Consider the following 23,765-nt stretch of genomic DNA (forward strand, 5'->3'; position numbering starts at 1 on the left):
CAGCCCACGCAAAGCCAGGGCTTGGACTGCCTTCACCGTGCCCTGGGGATCTCAAATGCCAGCTGCTCCCTGCCCACCATGGGTTTCCCAGGGTCCTGTCCTTTAGGTCAGTGTCATGGCAGGAGCTCCAACACATCTGCTGAACCTCAGCCACGGGCACGATCTGGAGCCCAGCCTGGTGGCATTCCTGGGGGACACCCTACGCCCATCCAGCTCCTCCCGCCCAGCCAGCACTGGACACTGCCCAGCACAGGCACCCTGCTGCAATCCAGCCAGCAGATTCTTGGGCACAGCAGCAGCTCTGACCAGGAGCCTCAGCAAGGCTTGGGAAGATAGACCCCTGTCCTCACCACTGTCCTCATTGTAGATCAATAATTATCCCCTGGTTGCACCCCAACACCTCTCAGCTGCACCCCCCCGACATCCCCTATCAGTGCCATGTCCACTGCTGCCCCCATTTCCATGCTCAACTCCATCATGCCATGTCCTCCACGGGGACTCAGCCACCACCAAGCCAGGGATAGCACCACGCCACCACAGCTCCTCTCCACCCAGGGCACTGTGGCAATGCATTGGGGACCCCCGCAAGCCGAGAGGAGGCAACGCCGCTGGTGACAAGCCCTGCACTGCCGGATTTTGCGCGGCGTCACAGCCTCATGTCCCAGCCCTGCCCGGGGGACGCAGTGAGGCCACCAGCCAGGAGACAGGAGATATGGGGTTTATAGGATGGCCAGGACTTCCCAGTGCCCTCGAGAGTCTCCTCTGGGAATGTGGCAAGGGTAAAACCCGCTGAGGCTGTTTGCACGCCCTAGGGTGGCCGGAGGTGCGGCAGGGGAAGGGTTAATGGTGCGAGGCCTTCCCGAGCACTTCTTGGCAGGCTGGGAAGGGCTGGGAGATAGGAGGATCGGGCCAGCAACAAAGCGAGATCTGTCTCATTAATTCCTCCGAGCATTCCTCCCTCCGTCACCCTGGAGGGGAGGAGGAGGCAGCGCCCAGCTGACATGGTGCACCCAGGTCCCTCAGGAGCCCACCGGGTCCCGCCTGGGCGCAGGGGTGGGATGGGGGAGATGGCTGCAGCCTCTCCCGCGGGATCCAGGGCTCCGGAGTGCCGCAGGCGCTCGGGCACGGCCCTATATGGGCACAGGCAGCTTCTCCTTCGCCTGTCGTACCCCTGCCCGTACCCCTGCCTGGAGTCCCAAGGGATTCGGGGCAGGACACGGTTCACGTCGCCAGCGTCATTCCAAACCCGGGAGCGAAAGAGTGGCTGGAGAAGCTGATATATCCCAGACAGGGTTTGGGGAGCTCCGGGTGACACTGGGGGTGCTCGCCCTGGTGTCATCCCGCTGTCAGGCAGCTCCTTCTCCGGGCGTCTCCGGCCACGCTCCCGGCCGGGCCGCGGGGTGCGCAGGATCCCTCCGAACCGCAGTGGGGCGGAGGAGCGGAGCCCCGTGTCCGTGTCCGTGTCCGTGTCCCCGTCCCCGCCCTCCCGCCGTGCCCGGACACCCCAGCGCGGCGTGGGGCGCCCACCGGGGGTGGTGGCAGAGGGGACGCGGGCGGGCGGTGCCTTGCGGCGACGTGGTCCCCCCAAGGGTGTAGCCCCGCTAAGGCCACCAACCCCGCTCCCCCCGACCCCCCCGTGACCGCGGGGCGCGGAGGTGCGGATGGCACTCACATGTCCCAGGAGAGGCAGGGGACGAGGCGCGGGGCGAAAGCGGGCCTGGCTCGGTGCATCCCCTTTGTTCCACTCCCATGGACGGGAGCAAGCGGGGAGTTCGTGCAGGCTCTTGGCAGCGCCCACCCCGGCTCTCTCCATGGAAACGCGGGAGCCATGTGATTTCGGCAGGAAACCACGGCCCAGCCAGCGCCAATGGCAGCTGCATGGACGGGAGCACCTCCCTCCCCGAGGCGACCGACACCGCTGCCGACACCGCTGCCGACACCGCAATCGCCACCACCGCCACCGCCGCCACGGCCCTGCGGGGTTCCAGACCCGCCGGCCCATCAACATTCCGCGGGGGTCCACAAGCCCCACCGTGTGCTGGAGCAGGATCCCACCGAGGCGAGGGGAGTGGGGACAGCCCGGCTGGCTTGGCCCCGGGCTGTTTGCCTTCCTGCCGCACACAGCACCCGCGGCCTCCCCTTGCCAGGGAAGCAATGGCTGGAGCGACACCTCGTCCCTCACCAGCGCCGTCTCCCCTCACAGGGGCCACCACAGCCTCCCAGGCTTCAGTGCTCTCTGACAGAGCCCGGGCATGTTTCACATTCCAGCAGTGAAGTGACATGGCCGAGGCTATGCAGTCAGTCAGTCGGTGGCAGAGGGAACACCCAGCCTTGCTCCCAGCCCTGTGACATCCAGTACCCCACCCCGCCTTTTCCCTCACAGCTCCTGCATCCAATTGAGCCGTGCTCAGACCTCTGCCAATCAGAAAGTCCACTCTGGGGGAGCAGAGCATTGCCACTGATCCACCTTCCCCATCCCACCAGCTTCCAGCATCCTCGGGAAGCAGCAGAAGAGCACTCCCAGCTTCCCCAACTAAGGGACAGGTAGCCCCAGTGCAAATGCAGTCTGTCACTCGAGGGATGCCACAGTCACACGGTGCTGCTTCCACAGCTGCCAGTCCACTTCCTAAACCCTGACACCTCTGAGCATCCCTGAAGGTGGCGGGGTGAGGAAGCCACATGCCTGTTGGGGGGATGCACCCTGCTCCTCTCTGTTCTCCCAAGACCATCCTTCTCCTACCTGTCCTAGATCCTACTGAGTCGACCCAGTTTTAAATGGAACTGAAGCCTTTTCAGCCCTGGTGAGACACCCTCCATGCAAGGACAAGGCTGCGCAGTGCTCCCGCCAGCCCTGTGAGGCAGAAACACTAATTAGACCATCATCAGGTCTTGGAGCCCAGCGGAGCAGGGCAATATCAGTGACAAGGAAATCATTGCACCACTCTCACTCTCCTGGGGCCACACCAAGGAGCAGAGCATTTGCTGCCAAGGTTGCTCGGTGAGAACCAGGGCGTCCCAGCTCCCAGCCCAGTTCTCCAGGATGGCCTGGTTACACAGAAGGAGAAGTGATGCAAAGATGGGAGAGGAGACCTGGTCCTGAGGCCACCAGGGAAAAGCCAAGTCAAAAGGCCAACAAGGAGAGGCTGCCAGGGTGGATCCACCAAGCCATGTGGTTGATGAATCCTAGAATGGTTTGGGTTGGAAGGGACCATAAAGACCACCTGGTTTCAACCCCCTGCCATGAGCAGGGACTCCTTTCGCAAGACCGGGTTAGTCCAAGCCTCATCCAACCTGGCCTTGAGCACTTCCAGGGATGGGGCAGCCACAGCTTCTCTGGACAACCTGTGCCAGGACCTCCTCACCCTCACAGGGAAGAATTTATTTTTAATATCCCATCTAATATGCCCTCTGACACTAGGAAGCCATTCTGCCTTGTCCCATCACTCTATGCTGCTGTCTAAAGTCCCTCTTCAGGTCTTTTGGAGGCCTTTGAGGTATTAGAAGAGACTCCAAGGTCTCCCTGGAGCCTTCTCATCTCCAGGCTGAACAGCCCCTGCTCCCTCAGCCTGTCTCCACAGCAGAGATGCTCCAGACCTCTGAGCATCTTTGTGGCCTCCTCTGGACTCACTCAAACAGGTCCACAGCCTTCTTATTTTGGGGTCCCCAGACTGGATGCAGCGCTGGAGATGGGATCTCCCCAGAGCACAGTAGAGAGGCAGAATTCCCTCTCTCAGCCAGTTGCCCACTCTGCTGAGGATGGACCCCAGAATATGTTTGGCTTTCTAGGCTGCCAGCTCACATGGCCAGGTCGTGTTGAGCTTCAATCAACACCCCAAGTCCTTCCATTCTCAACTTAGGTCCCTGTGCCACACTATCCTACCAGGGTGACCCACCATGTGCTTGGCATGGGCAGTACCACTGTGCCACTCTGCCATCACTTGATCCCACCTGGATCAAGTGAGGGGCTGGATTCTGTACATGGTGTCACCACTGAAAATTCTCAGTTGGAAGTGACACCCAAGGATTATTGGGGCAACTGCCTGAGTGCTTTAGGCCTGACACAAAGTTAAAGCATTGTCCAAATGCCTCTTAAGCACTGACATGCTTGGGGCATAACCACATCTCCAGAAAGTCTGTTCCAGGGTTTGATCACCTTTTCAGTAAAAACTTGGGGTGCCTGGAGGTAGACTGACCCACACCACCACATTCCACTTACCCATGCACCACCATCCCAAGGTAAAATCACATTCCTGGTTGCTGCTGGGGAGCAGCTGTGTCCCTGCAGACAGCAGGAGAGGGGACTGCACCCTCCCCTCAGCCACACGCCTGCCTGCCCTGCCAGGCTGGGTTGTGGAGCCAAGCACTCCCTGTGCCAAGGCCAGGGCTGGCACACTGCACTGGCTGCTCTGGGAGCTTGCTCAGCACGGACCAGCTTGGCAAACAAAAACAAGGACAGGCTCCTGCCTCAGTTCCGGCAGCACCCCTGGCCTGCCTGCCCTCCAAAACTCCCTTCTGGATTTATGGAGGTATGATGCCTGCTGGCAGGAAGGAGTTAAACCTCCCAGCGTGGATTTTGATACTCCTGGGTTAACCTTCCCAGCATGGATGCAGATAATCTTGGTTTAACCCTTTCATTATGGATATGGATACTCCTGGGCTAATCTTGCCAGCAAGGATATGGATGGATACTCCTGGTTTAATCCTTTCTTTATGGATACAGATACTCATGAGCTATGGATATGGATACTCCTGGGCTCCTGTCACTGCAGGAGCCTTCCCAGCAGTCTGGTTTGCAAGCTGGGCATTGGTGCAGGGAAGAGTCCCTGAGCCCAAGGGCATTTTGTCTGAGAACCTGCTGGCATTAGTGAGCTCCTCCCAGCATAGGATCGAGCCTTTCCAGAGCCTGGTGACCCGAGACCACTCCAAGCACATTCCCCTCCTCCTGGAGCTCCAGCAGCAGCCGTGCCAGCTGCCTGCGGCCGCCTGCCGCGGTGCAGAGAAAGGTCTGAGCCATTGGCGCAGCCCCGCACCGCGGGTCTCTGCCCAAATTGCTCTTCTCACTGCAGGCTGGGCCTGGAGCCACGTCTTCCTCTCCCCTCTCTCTGGAGGGCTGGAGGCCAGCCCTTGGCTCCAGGCTGGAGCTGCTGCGTGCTCAGCATTCCTGCTCAGCGCTGGAGCAAGGCAACACACACAGGCCAGGGCTCCAAGCCTTGCACCGGGACAGCCACACGTGCTGAGCACACTCAGAGCCCAGCCACCACCCCCCTGAGCAGCTGAGGTGCCTCCACAGAGCCTGCCACCATCCCTGCCACCACCTCAGAGATGAGCACCCAGCATCCCAGCACGGAGCTCCACATCCCTCCAGCTGTGCATTTTTGCGGAACACAACCTGGTAAAAAGCTAAGAGAGCCAGGGTGGTGCTGATGCAGCATGAGCAATGTGAGCTGCTGCTCCAGCTGACTCACCAGAGCCCTGGCCATGCTCAGGAACTGGCCAGCAGCACAGAAAGGCTGTGCCAGCAGGTCCTCTGAGCTCTGCAGGAAAACCTTCCCTGACACACTCGGGGCCAGCTCACAGCGGCAGCAGACTGGGGCACAGCCCTGACCCAACTTGTCCTTTTCCATGGGGTGTCCCAGCACTTTGCCTGCCCATGGGGCTGGGAAAAGGGAAGAGAGGATAACCCCAGAGTGGCTACAAACCCAGTGTTGGCCAGCACTGGTGCTGGTCAGCTCTCCCAGACCCTGGCCAGCAATCCGGAATCTGGGTCAGGGCTTTGCAGCCAAGCCAGGACATCCAGACTGTGACTTCATCAGGTCCAGCCCCAGCACGGGCCAGGAGGGTGAGGAGCTGCAGAACAGCACTAGTCCTGACTCTCTGGCCACCTGTCCCCGCTCCTAACTCCCTGCTCCACCCTGGGAAGGTGGCTGGCAGCATCTCCAACTGCTATCCCAGCTCAGCCTGGGGGGCTGAACATCCCCTGGGACCACTCCACCTCCTGCAACCAGGCAGCCATCCCCACCTCAGCACAGCAGGAACCAGCTCACGCACACACCCACAGGATCATTCCAAAAGTATCCATGATTCACAAAATTCCTACAGTCTCTTGCTGTTGTCCAACACTGAGCAGGAAGGCTGAGTTGTGGGCAAGCCCAGAAACCAGCCCAGCCCAGCATACATAGCTGGTGGCAGGGCAACTGGCACAGCTGCACAATGGCACAGCTGGACCACAGCTAGGTGTCAGCAGCCTTGAGGATTCAACACTGCAGGTAGGAATACATTGACCCAAAGCTGATGCTGTAAGGATGTGAGAGCAGAAGGCCATTCGGAGCACAAGGTGTTTTGGCAGGGCTGAGTCTACAAATTTGGCAGAGCTGTATGCAAATACATGTAAATATAGTCCTCCCAAGCAGGGCAGGGGATCCCACACACACCCTGATCTGCTGAGGTGGGGTCCCTGTCCCCTGTGAGCAGCACCTGCTACGCCCAAAGAGCAGAGTGAGTCCACTGGGAACAGCCAGGTCTGTGGTCTCCCAGAGTGAGAAAGTGCTTCCTTCACTGCAGTGAGCACCAGCCTCCAGCAAACTCCCTCCCCTCCAAAGAAAACAACAAAGAAAATGCTGGGATGGGGATTAAGGAAATGAAACCGGCTGTGCAGGGTAAGCAAGGATAGGAAGTGGCTGTGATATCTTCTCTCCCCACTGGCCTACAGCTCTCCCAGCCCAGAGCCCACAGCATGGCACAAATAAACCTAAGGGAAATCACGTGCTGGAGAGTGCGTTGAATAACTGGGAGGTTTCTGAGTGATCCCTGCTCCTGAGACAGAACGGACACTTGGGGAGCCTCTGTGCTCCCAGACTTGCGTTTCAATGCTCTCTCCATCCCAACAATGTGCAGGGAGACCTCCTGACACCACAAGCTGCACTCTGCTTCTGAAGCTTGCACTGTGGGGTGGAATCTCAGGAGTTTTGCTCTCATAGAATAATTAAGGTTGGAAAAAACCTCCAAGATCACCAAGTCCATTAACCCTGCACTGCCAAGCCCACCATTAAACTACATCCCCCAGATGCCACATCCATGTGTTTTTTTAATGCTTCCAGAGGTGGTGAGGCCACCATTGCCCTGGTCATCCTGCAGCTATTCTACCTCTCCTGAGCTGTTGGCCCAAATGGGTTTGTGCTGGGTGGGGTGTCCCTGGAGGAAAGCAGTGGCAGTCAAACAGAAAGACCAGGACTAAAAACAGCTGCTAAAAGCTGCTGCTGGGGTAGGGGTGGCAGAGGGGGGACATGCTGATAGCAGGGATCCTGCCATATCCTCCCCACCCAAGTGATGCTTCTGAGCAGGGCCTGTTCCAGCTCTTGTCCGTGCCTCCAGCACTTGTGTGAATGCCACCAGCCCCAGGCTGTGGCTCCAGCCGGTCTCTCCTGTATGTGTCACATGTCCTGGCGTGCGAGGGCCAGCTCTGTTTACATGTGCAAGTCTCAGATTCTCCTGCTGGGGATGAGTCAGGCTTCCCTCGACACCCCGCTGAGGTGGCGGTGTCAGGGCCCCAGCTGGCGTTTGCCTCCTGAACGGCAGAGAGCCGGTGGATGCCAGGCTGGGGAATGGCTGCAAAGGGCTCACACAGCCTCTGCCTGCTTCCCATCCCACCCGGAGCCATCTGCGGCAGCACGGAAGGCTCTGGAGGCTGGAGCTCACTGCCAGGAAGCTCTCTCTGGCTCAGCTCCACCGGGTCAGCTTCCTTCCCCTCCACCCCACAGGCACGTCATGGCTCAGCATGGGGCAGTCAAACCCTGAGCAGGCCTCCAGCCACCTCCAGAGGGTCTAGTGTGGGTGGGATGGCCAGGCTGCTGCTAAGAAAACCCCCTGTCTTGCAAAGCCTTGGGGTGTTGGAGTGTCTCCTTGGGTGCCAGCTCACAGGAGAGAGGGGTCCCCTGGATTTGGGCCCCCCATGGACAGAGGCTGGAGCTCGAAGGAGAAGCCAGCCCTCATCCCACCTGCACATTGTCTGGAGATGCTAAGCTGCCACTGGACTTGTGGGGTGGTGGGATGGGTGGCAGCTGCACACCACTGCCCAGCCTGCACACTGTGGCAACCATCAGGCTGACCTATCCAGAGGGTCCCCAGCTGAGCCAGAGTGAGCATCCCAGGAGATAAGAGAAACCCCAAAACACCCCAGCCACATCCAGCTTTCCCTTCCATTTCATTGCTCCCAGCCCTTGCTTTCTGCTCCTCTTTTACACATATTCCAGAGTCAGAGCAGCTCTCCTCTCCACAAAGAGGCCTTTTCCTTATGCTCCCAAATTTCTCAGGGTGGGAAAAGAGCCTGGAGGCTCCTTTCTGGATCCCCCCACCTGCATCCCCCTTGCTGTGACCAGGGCTGGGCTGGCTCTGTGCAAGTACAATAACCAGAAGTGTGTGGAGCTGCTGGAAGGAGCGATGTTCCCGGATGGTATGCAGCCCTGACAGCACTGGCTCTGCTTTAAAGGGTAACTTTATCCTGTAATAACAAACAAGAGGAGCCAAGTTCCTCCCCAGCGTCACTTCCCTGGCTCCAAGGAGAGGGACATGGGGGAGAGAACTCATTAGAATGAGCTTGGATCTTTGTTCTTGCCATCACAGGGTCTTAACTCCACTTCCTAGAGACAACAAGGGGGAGAAGATGCTCCAGGGCAGCAGGTCTGGGTGCAGAGTTGGAACAGATACATTTGTGTGCTGACATTCTGGGGATCGAGGAGATGACCCCTCTAGCAACTCCTGTCCTGCAGACAGCAGCAGGAAGCCTGCCACAGCCCGTGGCATGCCTGGCTGACCCCCATCGCCACCCCCACAGCTCCCTCTGCACGCTCACGGCACTGGGCAGGCACGCTGGCATCTCGGCACAGTGCCAGCTCCAAGTGCAGCCACCTGGGACCTTGTTCTGCAAGAGCTGGAAATGCAGGCCCAGCTGGTGCCATGGGATGGGCAGGGAGAGGCTGACCAGCTCCAAACCCCTGGCAGGACCCTGCAGAGCAGGACTGGGTGCCATGGCCAAGGGATCATCCCGTTTGTGGGCATCCCTGGGGGCAAAGGCATGGGCAGAGCCCAGCTGTGGGAGGAAGGGCAAGCACCTCTCTGTGACCCATGGGTGCACCCTCCTGTGCTGCCAAACGGGATTTTTTGTTTTAAGATCCATGGGTGTGGCAGTGTCAGGGCCCCAGGGCACAGAGCAAGCAAACCTCTGGTTTATTCTTGGGGTGCACAGGGAGCACGGGGGGCTTGTGATGGGCTTGTCAGCATCTGTGGTGTATTCACAGGGGACATGGAGCACCTCTGCATCACCCCATCAGGCTCAGCAGTGGCTGACCTACCTCTGCTCCTGCAGGGACACTGACGCTCAGGAAAGGTGTCCCTCGGTGGTCATCACCAGGGAGGGCACAGCCCAGTCTGTGCTGATAAGACACTAATGTCCCTTCCCTGCCAGTCGAGAAGTGGGGACAATTTGGCAGAGCTCAGTTGTTTGAGAAGATGACAATCTGGAGAAGGCTGCTGAGATGTTCTGTCTGATTTCCACTTCCCCAAGGAGCACTTCTGGAGATCTTGGGGTTTGATTAAATCCCAGCCTGTCAAACGAAGCTGGTGAAGTGTTGCAGTTTTCTTCCCCAAGATGGATTTCCTCCAAACCCCTTATTAGGGATTTGGGTTAAGTCTGTGCGAAGCTGGTAAAGCTGCTGGCTCCATGGTACCCCCCACAGCAGACCAGGGGGCTTCCAGAGGAAGCACGACAGGATCCAACCAGCTAAAAAGGGGAAGAAAGAGGAAGAAGGGAATCACTGGCATCTAAAGCTTTCAGGGTCTTAGAGGTGACAATGCCAGTGTCTGCCCTCTGCAAAAGGCGTTGTGGGAGACCCGTGGGAGACAGAGTGGCTTGGGGGAGATGAGTCAAGCAGTGCTGCTGGTTGCCAGGGTGGTTAAGTCTGGAGGAAGCTCTCACTACCAAAACATCCTCTCCAGGGCACAAGTGGAGCCTGCCTGGCTCTGGCTGATGAGAGTGGAGAGCATCAGGGCAGGCACCAGTGGGGTTAAAAGCTTGAGGTGGGACTTGGTGAGCTGCTTCCTCCCAGCAAACAATAATACAGGAGGGAGAAGGGATGCGTGGGGCTCTGCAGGGGCTGATAGCAATGGAGCAACCCCAGCCCTGCAGCTGCAGCTGTGCTGGAGGAAGCCTCAGCACATTATCTGCTGGTCCCTCTCAGCTTCCTCAGCAGCCCTGGTGCTGCAGGGACAGGGTCATTCCTCCTCCAGAGCCTCATTTCTCACGGACCCAAGTTGGGTCCCTGTGCTTTGATGGCAGCCCCGGAACTCAGCACACCCCAAACCCTGCACTCCCAGATAGTCCAGCCTTCCCAGCATCAGTATTTCCCACTGCTGGGGGCTCTGGGAATGGTCACATTCCCAGGCCTCGGAGCCCCAGGACCGGGGTGCCACCCAGCATGTGATCCCCACATCGACCATCCCGCTGCCCCATCCCCCACATCACACACAGTGCCCACACCTTGGCAGGAGGAAGTTTTGGCTGGAAGATGACTCCTGCAAAGGGGATCTCCAGGTCCTGGCTGAGGTCCCCGCAGCTCTGGTTGCCTCTGCTCCTGGTTCTTCTCAGCAAAGATCTGCTGCACCTGGAGCTGCTGCAGCCTGGCCACGCTGGCTGCTGTCCCAGCACTTCCTCGTGCGCGGCTGTTTGTGACCTGCTGCTGCTCCACCTCCGCAGCTGCATCGCTGTCACAGGAGCAGCCCTTTTCCGTTTTGTTTCCTTTTTTTGACTCTCTCCTCCTGCAGCAGCCTTTGCCTTTCACAGAGGCTCTGCCTGCTGCTGTTTGCCCCACTCGGGTGTGGGAGGGGGTCTCTCAAAATGGGTTTTGTCCTGATCCTGGCAAGTCAGGTCAGCACTCCTGATGTCCTCACTGCTCCTACCCCAACCCACAGACCTGCCTGACTCCAGCTCCTGGTGCAACAAGTCTTTGCCAGTGGCTATTGGTCTGGAGTAAGGCAGCTGCTGGAAGACCTTGGGAAATGTGAGTCTTTCCACCACTGAGGTCAATCCCTGGAGCCTGGAGAGCTGCTGGGCTCCCTGGAGCAGAGAGGTGTTTGCCTCCAGATGTTACTATGGCTCCAAAGAGGCTGGGGGAGGCTCTCTGAGCTGCTCTGGGTGACAACTTCCCCGCCCATGGTCTCTGGAAGTCCCCAGACATGTTTCCCTGACCCGGTGCAGCCTCAGGAAGAGTAGAATCCTCAAGGGGTTGTCTGGCTTCCCCCACTGCTTGAACCAGTGCTGGCACCAGTGCCCCAGCTTCAGAATAGAGATGGATCAGCTGCTAAGAGCAGATGGATCACACTAAATCCCACTTGCTCCCAGGGAGCAGCTAGCTGGTTAGGTGGAGCTGGGATCTCAAGTGTCAAGTGAAAGGATACAGGGCTATATACAGGGGGCACACTGAGGTCTGACACTTCCCAGAGCCAGGAAATAAGCCTGACACAAAGGGCAAAACCAGCAAAAGGGAGGGAGAGAGGCAGGAAACATCAGGCAGGAGAGGAAACGGGGAGATAATCAGCTCCATGAGCACAAACACCCGGAACTTGTGCAAAGGAAAAGCCAACACCACTTGGCAAGCATCTGAGCAGGGAGACCTGCCCATCTGGCCTTTTACTGAGGCTTCCTGAAGAACACGTGCCCTGGAGCACCTTAAGGTTCTCAGAGGTCCCTGGCCTCCAAGTTACCATGGGTGGCACAGTCCCTGGTGGCTTAGCTCCAGCATGTGCTCCCTGGGATGAGCCTTGACTCAGAGGGTGGAAGAGTGGGCTCCTGGAGAGCACCTGACTGCACTTGTAAAGGCAAAGCATTCGCCAGGGCTGAATCCCAGCTGCAGAGAGGTCCAAGCTGGGTCATCCTGCCCTGGTCTTGTGTTGGCTTAAAAAATGGGATGAACTTACCTGTTTCCTCTTGGCTCTGCACAGCAATTAGTCTGCTCTCCCAGCACCCAAAGGGAAGATCATTGCACTGGGATTCCTACAGGCTGATGGTCCAGGTGCTTCAATGCCCAGCAGTGCCCTGGGGTGAGTCCTTCTCCCCAGGACCTGCACCCAGTACTGCCAGACTGGACTCCACCTGCAGAGCTTCCCACTCCTCCTCCTACCACCTTCAGAACACAGGGCTGCCCACGCCCTGGGTGACCTGCCCACGCCCTGGGTGACCTGGCCACATCCCAGGTGATGTCCTAGGCTGGTGGAGCTTGTCCCAGCTGTCAGCAGTCCTGTCTCCCACCGTGTTCCCAAGGGAGCAGTGACACACATCTCATGGGGTTGGCAATGATCACGAGGGGGACAATGACTGCAAGCTGTCAGCAATCCATGGTGGGATTTCTGGCATTGCTCATCTCCCAGGATCCAGCACATGGCGTGGGACAGAAGGGAGAAACATGGAGAGAGATGGGCATGGAGCCAGCCTGTGGTGACTGGCCAGGCTCCAGCTGGCTTGTGTGGAGTAACTGGGGCAAAACCTCTGCCAAGGGGCAGGGAGGGCACTCAGGGGAGGCTTGGCCGTGTCTCTGAGCCAGCACTGGGCTGAGAACAGCAATGCACTGGCAAGATCAGGCCTCTCACCCACGCTGCTGTCCCTCAGCCATTCCTTCCCTTCCCCTGCTGCTATTGCAGCACTGATAGGGAGGTGCCCAAGTGGGCACTGACCACTCTGGCCACAGATATGAGCTGGGAAAGAAAAGAACAAGCATTTACATGGGAAATCAGGTGGCTGGATCAGGTGGAAGAGCCCAGATGGTTCAGAGCTCCCCTGAGGATAAGGTCAATGTCTCCCTGGCAGGGGGCACCCATGCAGCAGTGGGTGGTTCATGTGGGTATGGCTCCCTGCAGCTCTGCTTGCACTGCTGGCTCCTGAGGGCCTTGGAAGGCACAGTACAGGCTTGGAAAACAGCATGTCAGCCTGGGCACAGGGAACACAGCTCCTCTGGCACAGCCAGGTGGGGCATGGCCTCAAGATTCCCAGGAAAGTTCATGGTGGCAGTCAGCTCCCACTCCAGGAAGAGGTACAACCCCAGCAAAGCCCAGACCCAGAGGGACCCGGATGCTTCACTTGGTCCTCTGGATGAGAAAAAAAAGGTGGTGGCAGGGGGAAAGAGCAGGGGGTAGCCTGTCCTGCAGGCCAGGTTGCTTTGCCCACCTGAGACCTGACTCCTTTTGGCCATGCTCCTTTAAGAGAAACTCTTTCAGAAGGGGAAAAACCCTCCTGAGAAACCCCAATACCACCCCAAAATTCACTTCTTTGGGGCTGTTACCATTTCCTGGTCAAATTCATGGAGTCTGGGGCTGCCCAGCCCACCTTATTAAGGTTCTCAGCTTCTCCATCCCACAGAAGGGCTGTTCGCATGCTGTGATCCCCCACAGGAGCAGATTTCCCCCACCTGGGGGGACCATGCCATGTTGGAGCACCACTCCAACATGGCAAGATCTGTCTGCCTGGGATTGCAGACCTGGACTGTAGTGTCTGGTCTTCCCATTTCCAACCATGGGGCTGCTCCCAAAGACACCATGTCCAGCACAGAGTCATCCCAAGAAAACGATGGCAAATACACCATGCTTTGGTGGGAGCATGGCAGGGACCAGGCAGACCTGGGCAGATCCTGCAGCCAGGCAGGACAGCAGGAGGACAGCAGAGCTTTGGGTGAGTTACACGTGCCTTGGGACATCACTTCAGCTCAGAGCAGCTGAAGCCAAGACAGGCAGACTGCTCGGATCACAGGATCATTTAGGTTGGGAAAACACCTCCAAGATCATCAAGTTCAGCCATTAATGCCAGGCTATTTTTGCAGGGGCAAGGCAGTCTGAGTGGAGACACTGCAGCCAGGAGAAGGCACAGGTACTAACTGACTTTATTTATGAGCAATGTGAAGACAGGGATCACATCCTGCCCACCCACTGGAGTCCCAAGTAGGTCCCTTGCAGAGCACAGAGGGCTGAGCATCCTGGTGCACCTGTGCACTCAGAAGTCCCGTGGCACTGTGGAGTCCCTTGCAGGGACAGAGAGCAGTCACCAGGGGATAGCTTTACCTTCCCAGTTGATCAGAGTCCCACTGTGTTTCTCAGAAAGGATTGGCAGCACAGACAATAACCCCCGCACACTTGTGTCCACTGTCAGGTCAGCCTGGAAAGGGCAAAATGAGACACCACCATCATTCCAGCCATGCAGCAGCACCCACTTGGCTCATGTGCAGTGACAGAAAGGCTCCTTCCATGCAGAGTGAGCAGAGAGCCACAGGAGCTGGGATAAGTTCACTGTGTGGGAGGATGGTTGGGTATCTGCACTGCTGGCTTGGATGGCCTGGGAAGCCAGCCACAGGTTTAACCAAACAACCCTGCTGCAAATGAGATACTTTGTGCAGCCTTCTCAAAACTCCAGTGCTGCAGGCACCACCCCCACAGCAAAACATGGATCCTGCAGGATGTGTGGAAACCTCATAGACCTGCAGTTCTTCAAGGAATGGGGCACAGGATGAGATGGTGTTGCTCCTCTCCTCCCTGCCCTGTTGGATTCAGGTTCTCTGAATATCTTCCAGGCTGCCCAAAACCCCTTTTTCCCCCTGAACAAGCAGCCTGATATGTGTTGATGCTACTTCCCAGACACTATCCACATGCTCTGCAGGGGCCCAACACAGACATGGGCAACTTGGAGCCCAAGAGGCAGCTCATTTTCATGTGGATCCTCCCTCCAGAGAGCCATCTTGGCCACCTGGGCCACCTCCTGTGCAGGTTTGTAGCCCTGGGTGCCACCCATGGGTTCCCTGTTGACCTGCTGGCCAGAACTCACCTCCTGGGTGCCCATGTCTGTTTTCACCCAGCCAGGGTGCAGTGCCACGCACAGGATCCCAGCTTCCTTGTAGGTCAGAGCCTGGCACATGGTCAGCATGTTGAGGGCAGCCTGGGTGAGGAAGGAAGCATCATCCATGGGCAGCAAAAAGCTTCAAGAACCAGGTTCCCTTCCCATCACTGCCTCTTGGTGAGGGAGAAAAAACAATGCCAGGTCTTCAAGAGACAGTGTGTGTCTCCCCTGGGTGTGCATGGAGATGCCCTGGGAGCTTGGAAACTCCCTCCATCTCTCAATCCCAGGTGCTTCCCTGAGATCAGGCCTGGCAAGGGCAGCTCTGCCCGCCATGGAGCTCAAGAGCCAGGGCAGGTCACCACTGTCCATACCTTGCTGCAGCGGTAGGAGATGACAGGGTGGAAGAAGGAATCAGGCGTTTTCTTGATGGACCCCAAGATGGTGGAGATGTTGATGATGGCTGCCTTGCTGCAACTCAGGCCCTTTTCTTTGCTGTCCTGGGCAGCCTTCTTCAGCAGAGGCAGGAAGGCCTGGGAGAAACAACCTAGTGGGACAGCCAGTCCCATTTATGGCAACTGCAACCCAGGGAAGGTGAGGAAGAACAGCAGGATGTCAGGAGAGCCCAGATGGTGTTGCAGTGGCCCTGCCTGCTTCCAATTAGACTTGCACAATTCAGAGAGGCTGCAGAAGGCTTAGGCTTGCAGAGCAGCCCTAACCCTCCCTTGCACAGCCCGGAGAAATTTGGCAAAGCCCTCCAAGATTGCTGTTGTGACCATGAACAGCCTGGGATACCCTCAAGTTGGGCTAAGTTTCATCCCCAGAGCTTCACCCGTACCTGGGCCACCAGCATTGGCCCCACTGCATTGGTCTTGTATGCCCTGACCATGTCCTCCGCGTCGACCGTCTCCAGCGAGGCCGTGGGGGTGTAGATGCCGGCGTTGTTTATCAGCAGGTTCAGCCCCATTCCGTTCAGCTTCCCCTCCACCACCTTCGCTGCATCGCTGACAGCCGAGGGGTTTTCGACATCTGCAGTGGGAGAGAACAGTCTGAGAGCCCCGGGGGTGAAGAGGGAGAGGTGGATGCCGAGGGAATCCGAGCGTTCCGACCCGCGCGGCCTTTCCATCCATGGGCACCAGATGGTGCTGTGAAACCAGCTCCAGCTCATCCCAACTCATCCCAACACCGCCTCCTCCGCCCGCAGCTGAAGGCTCCCACCAGCAAAAGCCCCCGTGGGGGCAAGCCCCTGCCGTGACTCCCATGCTGCGTCAGCTCCCAGCAGCCACCGCCTCCAAAGTCTACGTCTCAGTAATTTCTGCAGAACGCAGGGCAGTCTCCGGGGGGACAAGTCCCCAAGGGAAACGCACTGGGACCTGCTGTGGGATGGCTCTGCAAGGTCCTTCTGGTCCTGCTCAAACTCTGGGCTGATCTTACAGCATTTCCACAGGAGCTACCTTCCTCCCAAGGGCCCTCCTGGTCTTGCCTAGGACTTGGGATCAAGGCAGAGCAAGGATGTGGTCACTCAGCTGGGAGAGCCAGTGGCTGACCAGGATGGGTCTCAAGAACATTCTGGTACTGTGGCCACAGAGCAAAGAGGTTCCAGGGAATGGGGTACTGAGGCTGAGACAGGTCTGGAGAAGCTGGGATTTTGGCAGCAGGACTTGGAGCAGCTCTGAAGAACTGGATCCCCATGTGCAGCCTGAAGGGAGGGAGGGACGGAAGGAGAAATGGGACACACATGGTTGGCAGTCCCAGATCTACCAGCTCAGATGCAGAGCGCACGTACCCAGCTTTACAAGAACCAGGTTTGGGTGTTTGGATGCCAGATCTCTCAGCTCCTACAAAAAGAGAGACGGAAACAATCAGCACGAGGCAGAGGTGATGCCAAGCATCATGCTGGGGTGCCAGCAATGGCCCACCCTGAGGGAAACATCTTCCAGGTGTTACTCAGTGCTTGTGAACAGCTGGGCTGGGGACCTGCCTTGGTTCTCAGCCTTCTCCCAGCTCCACAAAGCAACGTGCATGTGCTCAGGGCATGACATGGCCATGACTGTAAGATGCTGTGGTCACTTTCCCAAAGGGTCATCCACAGCCCAGCCAGGCCCACAGCAAAGGATGGGAGCAAATTATGAAGGACCAGTTTACCAGGGAAATTATGTGAACTGGCTGGGGATACATCCAGAAGTGTCTCCCAGGGGCTGCTGGAAATGAGGTAGAGGAGAAACATCTGTGAGTGCCAATGTCAGATTTGACCTTTGAGGAAATCACATCAGAACAGGCCACTCCCAGATCCACTCACTCTGGACTTGATTAATGATTAGTGAATTTAACTACTTTGCGCATTTTTATTGGTTGTTTTCACCTTATGTGGATACTGGGAGGAGTGGTTAAAAGCTAAAGACTCGGGAGGAGGACTGTAAATCATTCAAGTGATATTAGAGCTGGGAGTAACGCATGATAAACATAGAAACAGCAGCCAGTGATCCACTGGCATGGATATTAACAGTAACTGTGTCTCCTGTATCTCTGTACCTCCCTGTACCTCTGCCTGGTGTTGCTTCAGGGATCCTCTGGTTATCAAGATAACAGAAATAAATTTACTCTTTGTGTTTTAGGCCTGCCTGCGCCAGTTCACACAGTGGAGGGTTCAGAAGCTCTTTTCAAAAAGGAAAGTTTCTACTTCACAGTTCCTAGCAGTTCTTTGCTCTCAGTATCCACCTGTTGGTAGGTTTCAGACACCAGAAACCGAACCACTTTGTTCAATGTGCCCAAAAGGATTGTTTTTAGAACTAAAAACCTCTTCCAAACATGCCCACAGGAGAAACACAAATTGGTGGTTTCTTTTGAGAGGGACAAGGAGCAGCAGAGCTGCTGGCACTGGCTGCAGTTCACTCTCAGTTATCTCTGGGCTCCCTCACCTCAATCTTCCTACATTAGCCCTGGGCACAGGAAATTATGTAAAAACCATTAATTGGTTTGTGGTGGCCCACAGGTATTTCTCCTCTCCTGTTTTTCCCAACTGCCTGCCTCAACAGCCTCATACCATCCCTAGGAGCTTCCCCTACCCAACACATGGTCCAGGCACAAAAGGGCACGAGAAGTGATGTGACACCAGCCTGGTGGAACAATACTCTCTGTGTCTGTGCTCATGGACTTCAGCAGCACCCTGACGACCCTGCCCTCACCCTACCACAGTCTTTCCTTAGGAAAGGACCCTCTGGCTAGGAGAGTTGCATGAGGACCACCTTGTAGGAAAACTGGCTCCAGTCCATCCCTGAAAATAGTCCCTGATCTCATTGCTGCCTCGCAAGAGTCCTGCAAGTTGTGGGGAGGAAGAATGGGGCAAAAATAAGAGACCTGGCCTATCTCTGACCCAGCCAACTTGGGCACCAGCCACAGCAGGAGCTGGGCACCCCTGGGTTGGCAGCAGGATGGGTTCTCGCTGCACCAGGACTACTCCTGACATGAGTAATACACACTTGCAAGAAGATGCAACAAACAAATCAGCTGGAGCCAGCTTGCTCTCTCTATGAAAGAGCAAGTTTCTCCCTATTAGTATTTCAGTGGGACACAGCAAGCAAAGGAAGACAAGCTGGATGTAAAGAAAGCTGGAGGAACAGGGAAGCTTTGTGATTCCCGGCAGAAGCAACATGTATTGAGTGTCTCCCATTTTAGCAAAATGGAAAGCAGGGACAGACGATCCCACAGCTCCACTGACCACCACTTTTGGAAACCGCATGTTCCGAACCTCCAGGTTTTGCAGAGAGCAGCGTGACACAGCCGAACCAGCCCGAGCAGCATCGCTGCCGCTCCACCGCCTCAGCCCGAGGCCAGCCCAGCTCGGCCCGTGCCCGCAGCGCATGGGCGAAGCCTTGGCACCGCAGGGCTGGTTCAGGCACATCCAGCACAGCCCAGAACGGCCCAGCGGCGCGGTTTGAAGGGTGGCACGGCCGCTTCTTCGGCGGCTGCACTTCAGCGGTGACTTTCACACAGGACAGGGCACGGCGCGGACACCAGAGCCCCGCGCCAGCAGCGCGCTCTTCAGGCCGGTGACAGGGGCCGAGCGTGTGACCGCCGCCCCCCGGCCCGCACTGACCTGTGCCCGCGGCCCCTCGGGGTCCCGGCAGGTGGCGAAGATCCAGGCGGGGGGACGCGGTGAGCCCAGCAGCTGCTTCACCAGCTCCAGGCCGATGCCGCGGTTGGAGCCGGTCAGCAGCACCGTGCGCGCCGCCGCCATCGCCGCCCGCGGCCCGGCCCGGCCCGGCCCGCCTGGCGCCGCCTCCCGACCCCGCGGGCCGCGCCGCCTGCCCCGAGCCCGGGGGAACGCCTGAGGGAGGGACCGTGTGCGTGTGTGTGTTTGTGTTTGTGTGTGTGTGTGTGTGTTTGTTTGTGTGTTTGCCTGCCTGCACACACAACGTTCGGTGCAAACACAACAACCGCGTCCCAGCCCTGGCGTCCCCGAGGGGAGGAGCGAGGGGAGGAGTGAGGGGTCTGGAGCGAGCCGAGGAGGCTGAGGGGACTCTTGCCAAGGGTTGTGGGTGAGGGAGAACGCTTGCAGCGGGTCTGGGGTGGTGTCTTCAGCACCTTTAGCACACTAATCTTCACCATAGATAAGAGTGAAAAAAAAACCCCAAACAACCAAAACCACAAAAGCCCAGCCCAAACTAAACCCGTTTAGCATGAGAAGTACTAGCCCCTTTACAAGCTGTTTTTATTGCCGGCCTGGAAATGCACATGATTTGGTTTTCTCCAGGACTATCAGATGCAATAAATCTGGTAAATAAATAGATCCATGAAGATCCTCTGAGGCTGCAGAGATGGGCTGAGGGGGTTGGGGTTGTTCAGCCTGGAGATGAGAAGGTTCCGTGGAGCCTTTAGAGCCCCTTCCAGCGCCTCAAGGTGCTCAAAGAGAGCTGGAGAGGAACTCTGGACAAAGGCCTGCAGTGACAGGACAAGGGGGAATGACTTCAAACTGACAGAGGGCAGGGTTAGATTGGATATTTGGAAGAAATTGTTCCCTGGGAGAGTGGTGAGGCCCTGGCACAGGTTGCCCAGAGCAGCTGTGGCTGCCCCATCCCTGGAAGTGTCCAAGGCCAGGTTGGACAGGGCTTGGAGCAACCTGAAAGTGTCCGTGCTCATGGCAGAGGGGTTGAATGAGACAGTCCTTATGGTTCCTTACAACCCAAGTGATTCTGTGATTTAGGCAGCAGTTTGGGCTTGCAGGGGTTCTAAGGGAGGTTTTCCCCTTATTTTTGTTGCAAGTACCTGGTTAAACAGCTGCACCAAAGGGGAAGTATAGAATAAAACAAGGAAAAGGTTTGCTGACATCTAGGGATAGGAAAACAGGGCTAGAGGGAAAAGAGAAAAAGAGATAATCAGCATCAGCTGGAGGACAGTGTCTGCAGGGGGTCTGCATTTATCAGCCCTGCTGCCAGCCTGGAGGTGGGTGTTATTGTTTTATTTTTTGCTGTTATATGGACAGCCAAATACCTGTTAAAATCCCATTATGGTGAGCACACAACTGGGATCTCAACAGTGAAGTAATGATTGAGCAACTCTGATGTATATAAGCGTTGTTATTTATGTTGCTTATTTTCATCCCTGTTTGACAGGCACTACACAAAACATCTCTGATACTGATAAATACATCAGAAACTAAATATTTGTATCAGTCTGGTGATAGCATCAGGTGATTTGTGCTGGCACTGTCCTGCTCCATGGTGGTTCAAGTACATGGGAGCCTCTGTTCCCCAGTTTACTTCAGGATATTAAAATGCTTTTAGACCTTTCTTTTCTTTTACAGAAGTTGGACTTTAATAAAAATAAATCTTTGATTATACTACGAAATACTAGAGGAAAAAACCTCTTCCTTTTAGCAAATATTTGGATTAAAGGTCTCATTCTCCTTTTCCTGCCTCCTTCTAAGCTCAGGCCATTGATTTGGTGACTTCTCACCAGAAATGCTGCTCTGTCTCTGGCAAAGTTTGGCAAACAATGACCAAGGGGTACAAACACTCAGGGTGAGCCACAGTCAGGGTTTGGCGACCTGTGCCACACAGATCCTGCATACTGCAGGCAAATTACGTTGCTGAACTCTTCCCGAAAAGTGTTTGTTTGAAAAAGCCTTGGGATCCCCGGCTGTGCAGAAACAGTTAAAGTGCAGCCACAGCTGAGGGCTGAAGGAGCCTGTTCTGAATGCAAATGTAAACCATGAAAGAAAGGCAGCTCCAAGAATCAGTAACTTGAGTATCTTCCTGCCGGGGTGGGCATTGCTTGACCTGCTTTTTTGCCTCGGTTCCCCATGAATGACATAGAGGATTATCCATTCTTTGGAAACCTTGTTAGTTAAGTGTTGTGAGGCTTCCAGTAGGTAATAATGAGAAATGCAACCAAAAGGAAAAGAACACCAACGAATAATAATAAAACAAAAAAGCCCCAAGGCTTATCCAAGTGCTCTAGTTTCATTATAACAGGCATTGGGAAACTCGAGCTGCCTGGTAAAGCACGAGTCTGATATTGGTGAATTTTGGAGCATTCAAGGGTATAAATCATAGAATCCTAGAATGTTTTGGGTTGAATAGAACCTTAAAGATCACCTATCCCCTATGCCATGAGCAGGGATATTTTCCACTAGACCTCTCTAAGAATCCAAAGAAGTATTTGAGTTCACTTAGCTAAAAATCAAAACTAGTAGTTCCTGTTATCAGCTCATTGATGCTGTAATTTGGTTAAAGTTTTTCCATTGTAAAGAACAAAATACATGTGAACACATGTCCTTTGCACTGAGCTGATGAACCCATCATAAGTGCTGCTTTAAGTCACTGGATTTAGAAAAAAAATGCAGTTAGAGGAAGAGGGGGAACATCTTAAAAAAAAAAGTGGTTTTTTCCCCCTTCCTTTTTACAAATATGATTTGAAATCAGAATGAACAACTATGGTAAGTTTTAATTTCTGCTGATAAAATACCAGTGCAGCCCATTTTACTCAAGCAGTGACACAGCTACTTACAGAACAATATGAGTTTTTGCTGTTCACAGACTGAACTTTTAATTTTTGCTCAGCTGTGTGAGCATTGGGTCTCATCATCTAGGCTGGCATGGCATTTTTGGAGTAGAATGGTGCTCAGCTTTTAACTTCTTTACAGGAAGCAAATTTTCAATAGTCCCTTATATGCTTTTTAATTTAAAGATTATACTCACTCTTTCCTGCTTAAATGTCTTTCCTTAATAAAACTTAATGATGTATTTATTCCTAACCTTACATGTGCCCCCTTTTCTCACTCCAACACGTGGGTGTCAGACCAAGGCAGTCACAAGCTGATCACTTAGCCTGTGCCTTAGTGTTCCTGAGATGGAGCATATCTGCCATGTGTAACAGCCCGTTCTCAGCCATCCCTGTTAGCAAATCTAATAGTGGGAAAGCAAATCCATCTTGCTTGGTGTTTCTGAGGTCTCTCTTCATGGCACTGCACTGAAACATGAAGAATAACCCAGCCACCTATCCTTAGAGGATGGAAGAAAAGGAGGTCAGTGAGGATCTGTGCTCTCTCCAGCTCTGACACAATGTGGATGTAACCTGGACGAGTCTGCTTGAAAAACAGCAAAGCTATGACAAAGGTGCCATGGGAACGGAACTTGGGAGCTGCAGGTAAGCTCAGGCTCTTGCCCCTAATCCCTCATCCTTTCACAATTTGGTGTCACTACTCGAAAAATCATATCATGGAATCACAGAATGGTTTCTGTTGGAAGAGATTTACACATTATGTAGTTCCAATCCTCCTGCCATGGGTTTCCAACCCTCACTAGATCACTAATCCTCTTCAGCCCAAAAGAAAACGAATCAGGGAGGATGGGTACTGCCCAGCTTCAGTTACAGTGCTGGGTTGGTCTCACCCCCTCTCTTGATGAGTGGCTCACTTGGCACTATCAGTTGATTCTTTAGCAAATGATCAATAGGTGATGACAGACCTGAATACATTTTGGAGCAAATCAGCCTGATAAATAGCAGCGAGTTTTTTTCTTATTTACAGTAAATTCAAGTTACTAAAACTAATTGTGCCTCACCCTTGTTCCCCTGGCAGGCAGAGAAAAACATATTCCTGCGTGTTTCTGTCAGGAGCACTGTCATTGTGCAATCACCTCGGCGACTGAGAGCACACGTGAGCCTCCAGTAACTGAGGGTGGAAACGGTGTGACCACCTCTTGGAAAACTGGCTCCAAGTCTTCCCAGTGTGGTGATGTGAAAACGATCCATGGGTAAAATGTGCATCAGCCTGGGGGGTGGTGGGAGAGGAGCTACAGTGCCCCTGAGCTTGATGTTTGTGAGGCTGCACCTTGAATCCTGTGTTCAGTTTTGGGCCACTCACAGCAAGAAAGACATTGAGGTGCTGGAGTGTGTCCAGGGAAGAGCAATGGAGCTAGAGAAGGTCTGAAGCAGAAGTCTGATAAGGAGCTGATGAGGGAGCTGGGAGGGCTCAGCCTGGAGAAAAGGAGACTCAGGGGACCATTATCACTCTCTACAACTCCCTGACAAGGAGGGTGTAGCCAGGTGAGGTCGGGCTCTGCTCCCAAGTAACAAGTTATAGGATGAGAGGAAAAAGCCTCAGGTTTTGCCAAGGGACGTTTCAGTTGGATATTAGGAAAAATCTCTTCACAGAAAGGACTGTCAAGCACTAGTACACAGGCTGCCCAGGAAAGTGGTGTCACCATCCTGGAAGTGTTTAAAAAATGCATGGTTATGGCACCTGGGGATGTGGTTTAGTGGTGGAATCGGCACTGTTATCTTAATTGCTGAAATCAATGGTCTTAGAGGCCTTTTCCAATCTAAATGATTTTATGATTCTGAGGACTTTAATGCTCAGTTTGAGATTTAGACCATGCAAGAACATTTCAGAGCAAAGAAA

At 55.2% G+C, this 23,765-nt stretch overlaps 2 protein-coding genes across 5 annotated transcripts in view; both read right to left on the reverse strand.

Annotated features, from left to right (window-relative positions):
• RIPOR1 (RHO family interacting cell polarization regulator 1) overlaps positions 1-10,663 on the reverse strand; it is a 31,644-nt gene extending 20,981 nt beyond the window's left edge. For 3 of the 4 annotated variants that reach the window (XM_063410939.1, XM_063410937.1, XM_063410938.1), the window contains exon 1: positions 1,673-2,297. In XM_063410939.1, the coding sequence (XP_063267009.1) occupies positions 1,673-2,282 (610 nt within the window). In that variant the 5' untranslated portion in view covers positions 2,283-2,297. Of the gene's footprint in view, positions 1-1,672; positions 2,298-9,347; positions 9,776-10,531 lie in introns of those variants that run through there. The other variant, XM_063410941.1, reaches the window with a different exon arrangement.
• A 3,233-nt stretch (positions 10,664-13,896) lies between these two features.
• On the reverse strand, positions 13,897-19,228 carry LOC134557681 (C-signal-like). Its single transcript, XM_063410871.1, has 6 exons — positions 18,960-19,228; positions 16,650-16,701; positions 15,702-15,892; positions 15,238-15,396; positions 14,855-14,965; positions 13,897-14,191 (listed from the first exon to the last, which is right to left on the reverse strand). The coding sequence occupies exons 1-6, from the start codon at positions 19,098-19,100 to the stop codon at positions 14,078-14,080; spliced, it is 768 nt and encodes a 255-aa protein (XP_063266941.1). The 5' UTR covers positions 19,101-19,228; the 3' UTR covers positions 13,897-14,077.
• Between the last annotated feature and the right edge of the window lie 4,537 nt (positions 19,229-23,765).

This window comes from Prinia subflava, chromosome 13 (genome assembly GCF_021018805.1).
Source record: "Prinia subflava isolate CZ2003 ecotype Zambia chromosome 13, Cam_Psub_1.2, whole genome shotgun sequence".
NCBI lineage: Eukaryota > Metazoa > Chordata > Aves > Passeriformes > Cisticolidae > Prinia > Prinia subflava.

Coding starts and splice junctions, on each gene's coding strand:
- LOC134557681 (XM_063410871.1), bottom strand. CDS start 19,100: ATGGCGGCGGCGCGCACGGTGCTGCTGACCGGCTCCAACCGCGGCATC. Junction 15,397..15,701: donor GGCCAATGCTGGTGGCCCAG/GTACGGGTGAAG, acceptor TGTTTCTCCCAG/GCCTTCCTGCCTCTGCTGAA. Junction 14,192..14,854: donor CAGACATGGGCACCCAGGAG/GTGAGTTCTGGC, acceptor TGCCCTTTCCAG/GCTGACCTGACAGTGGACAC.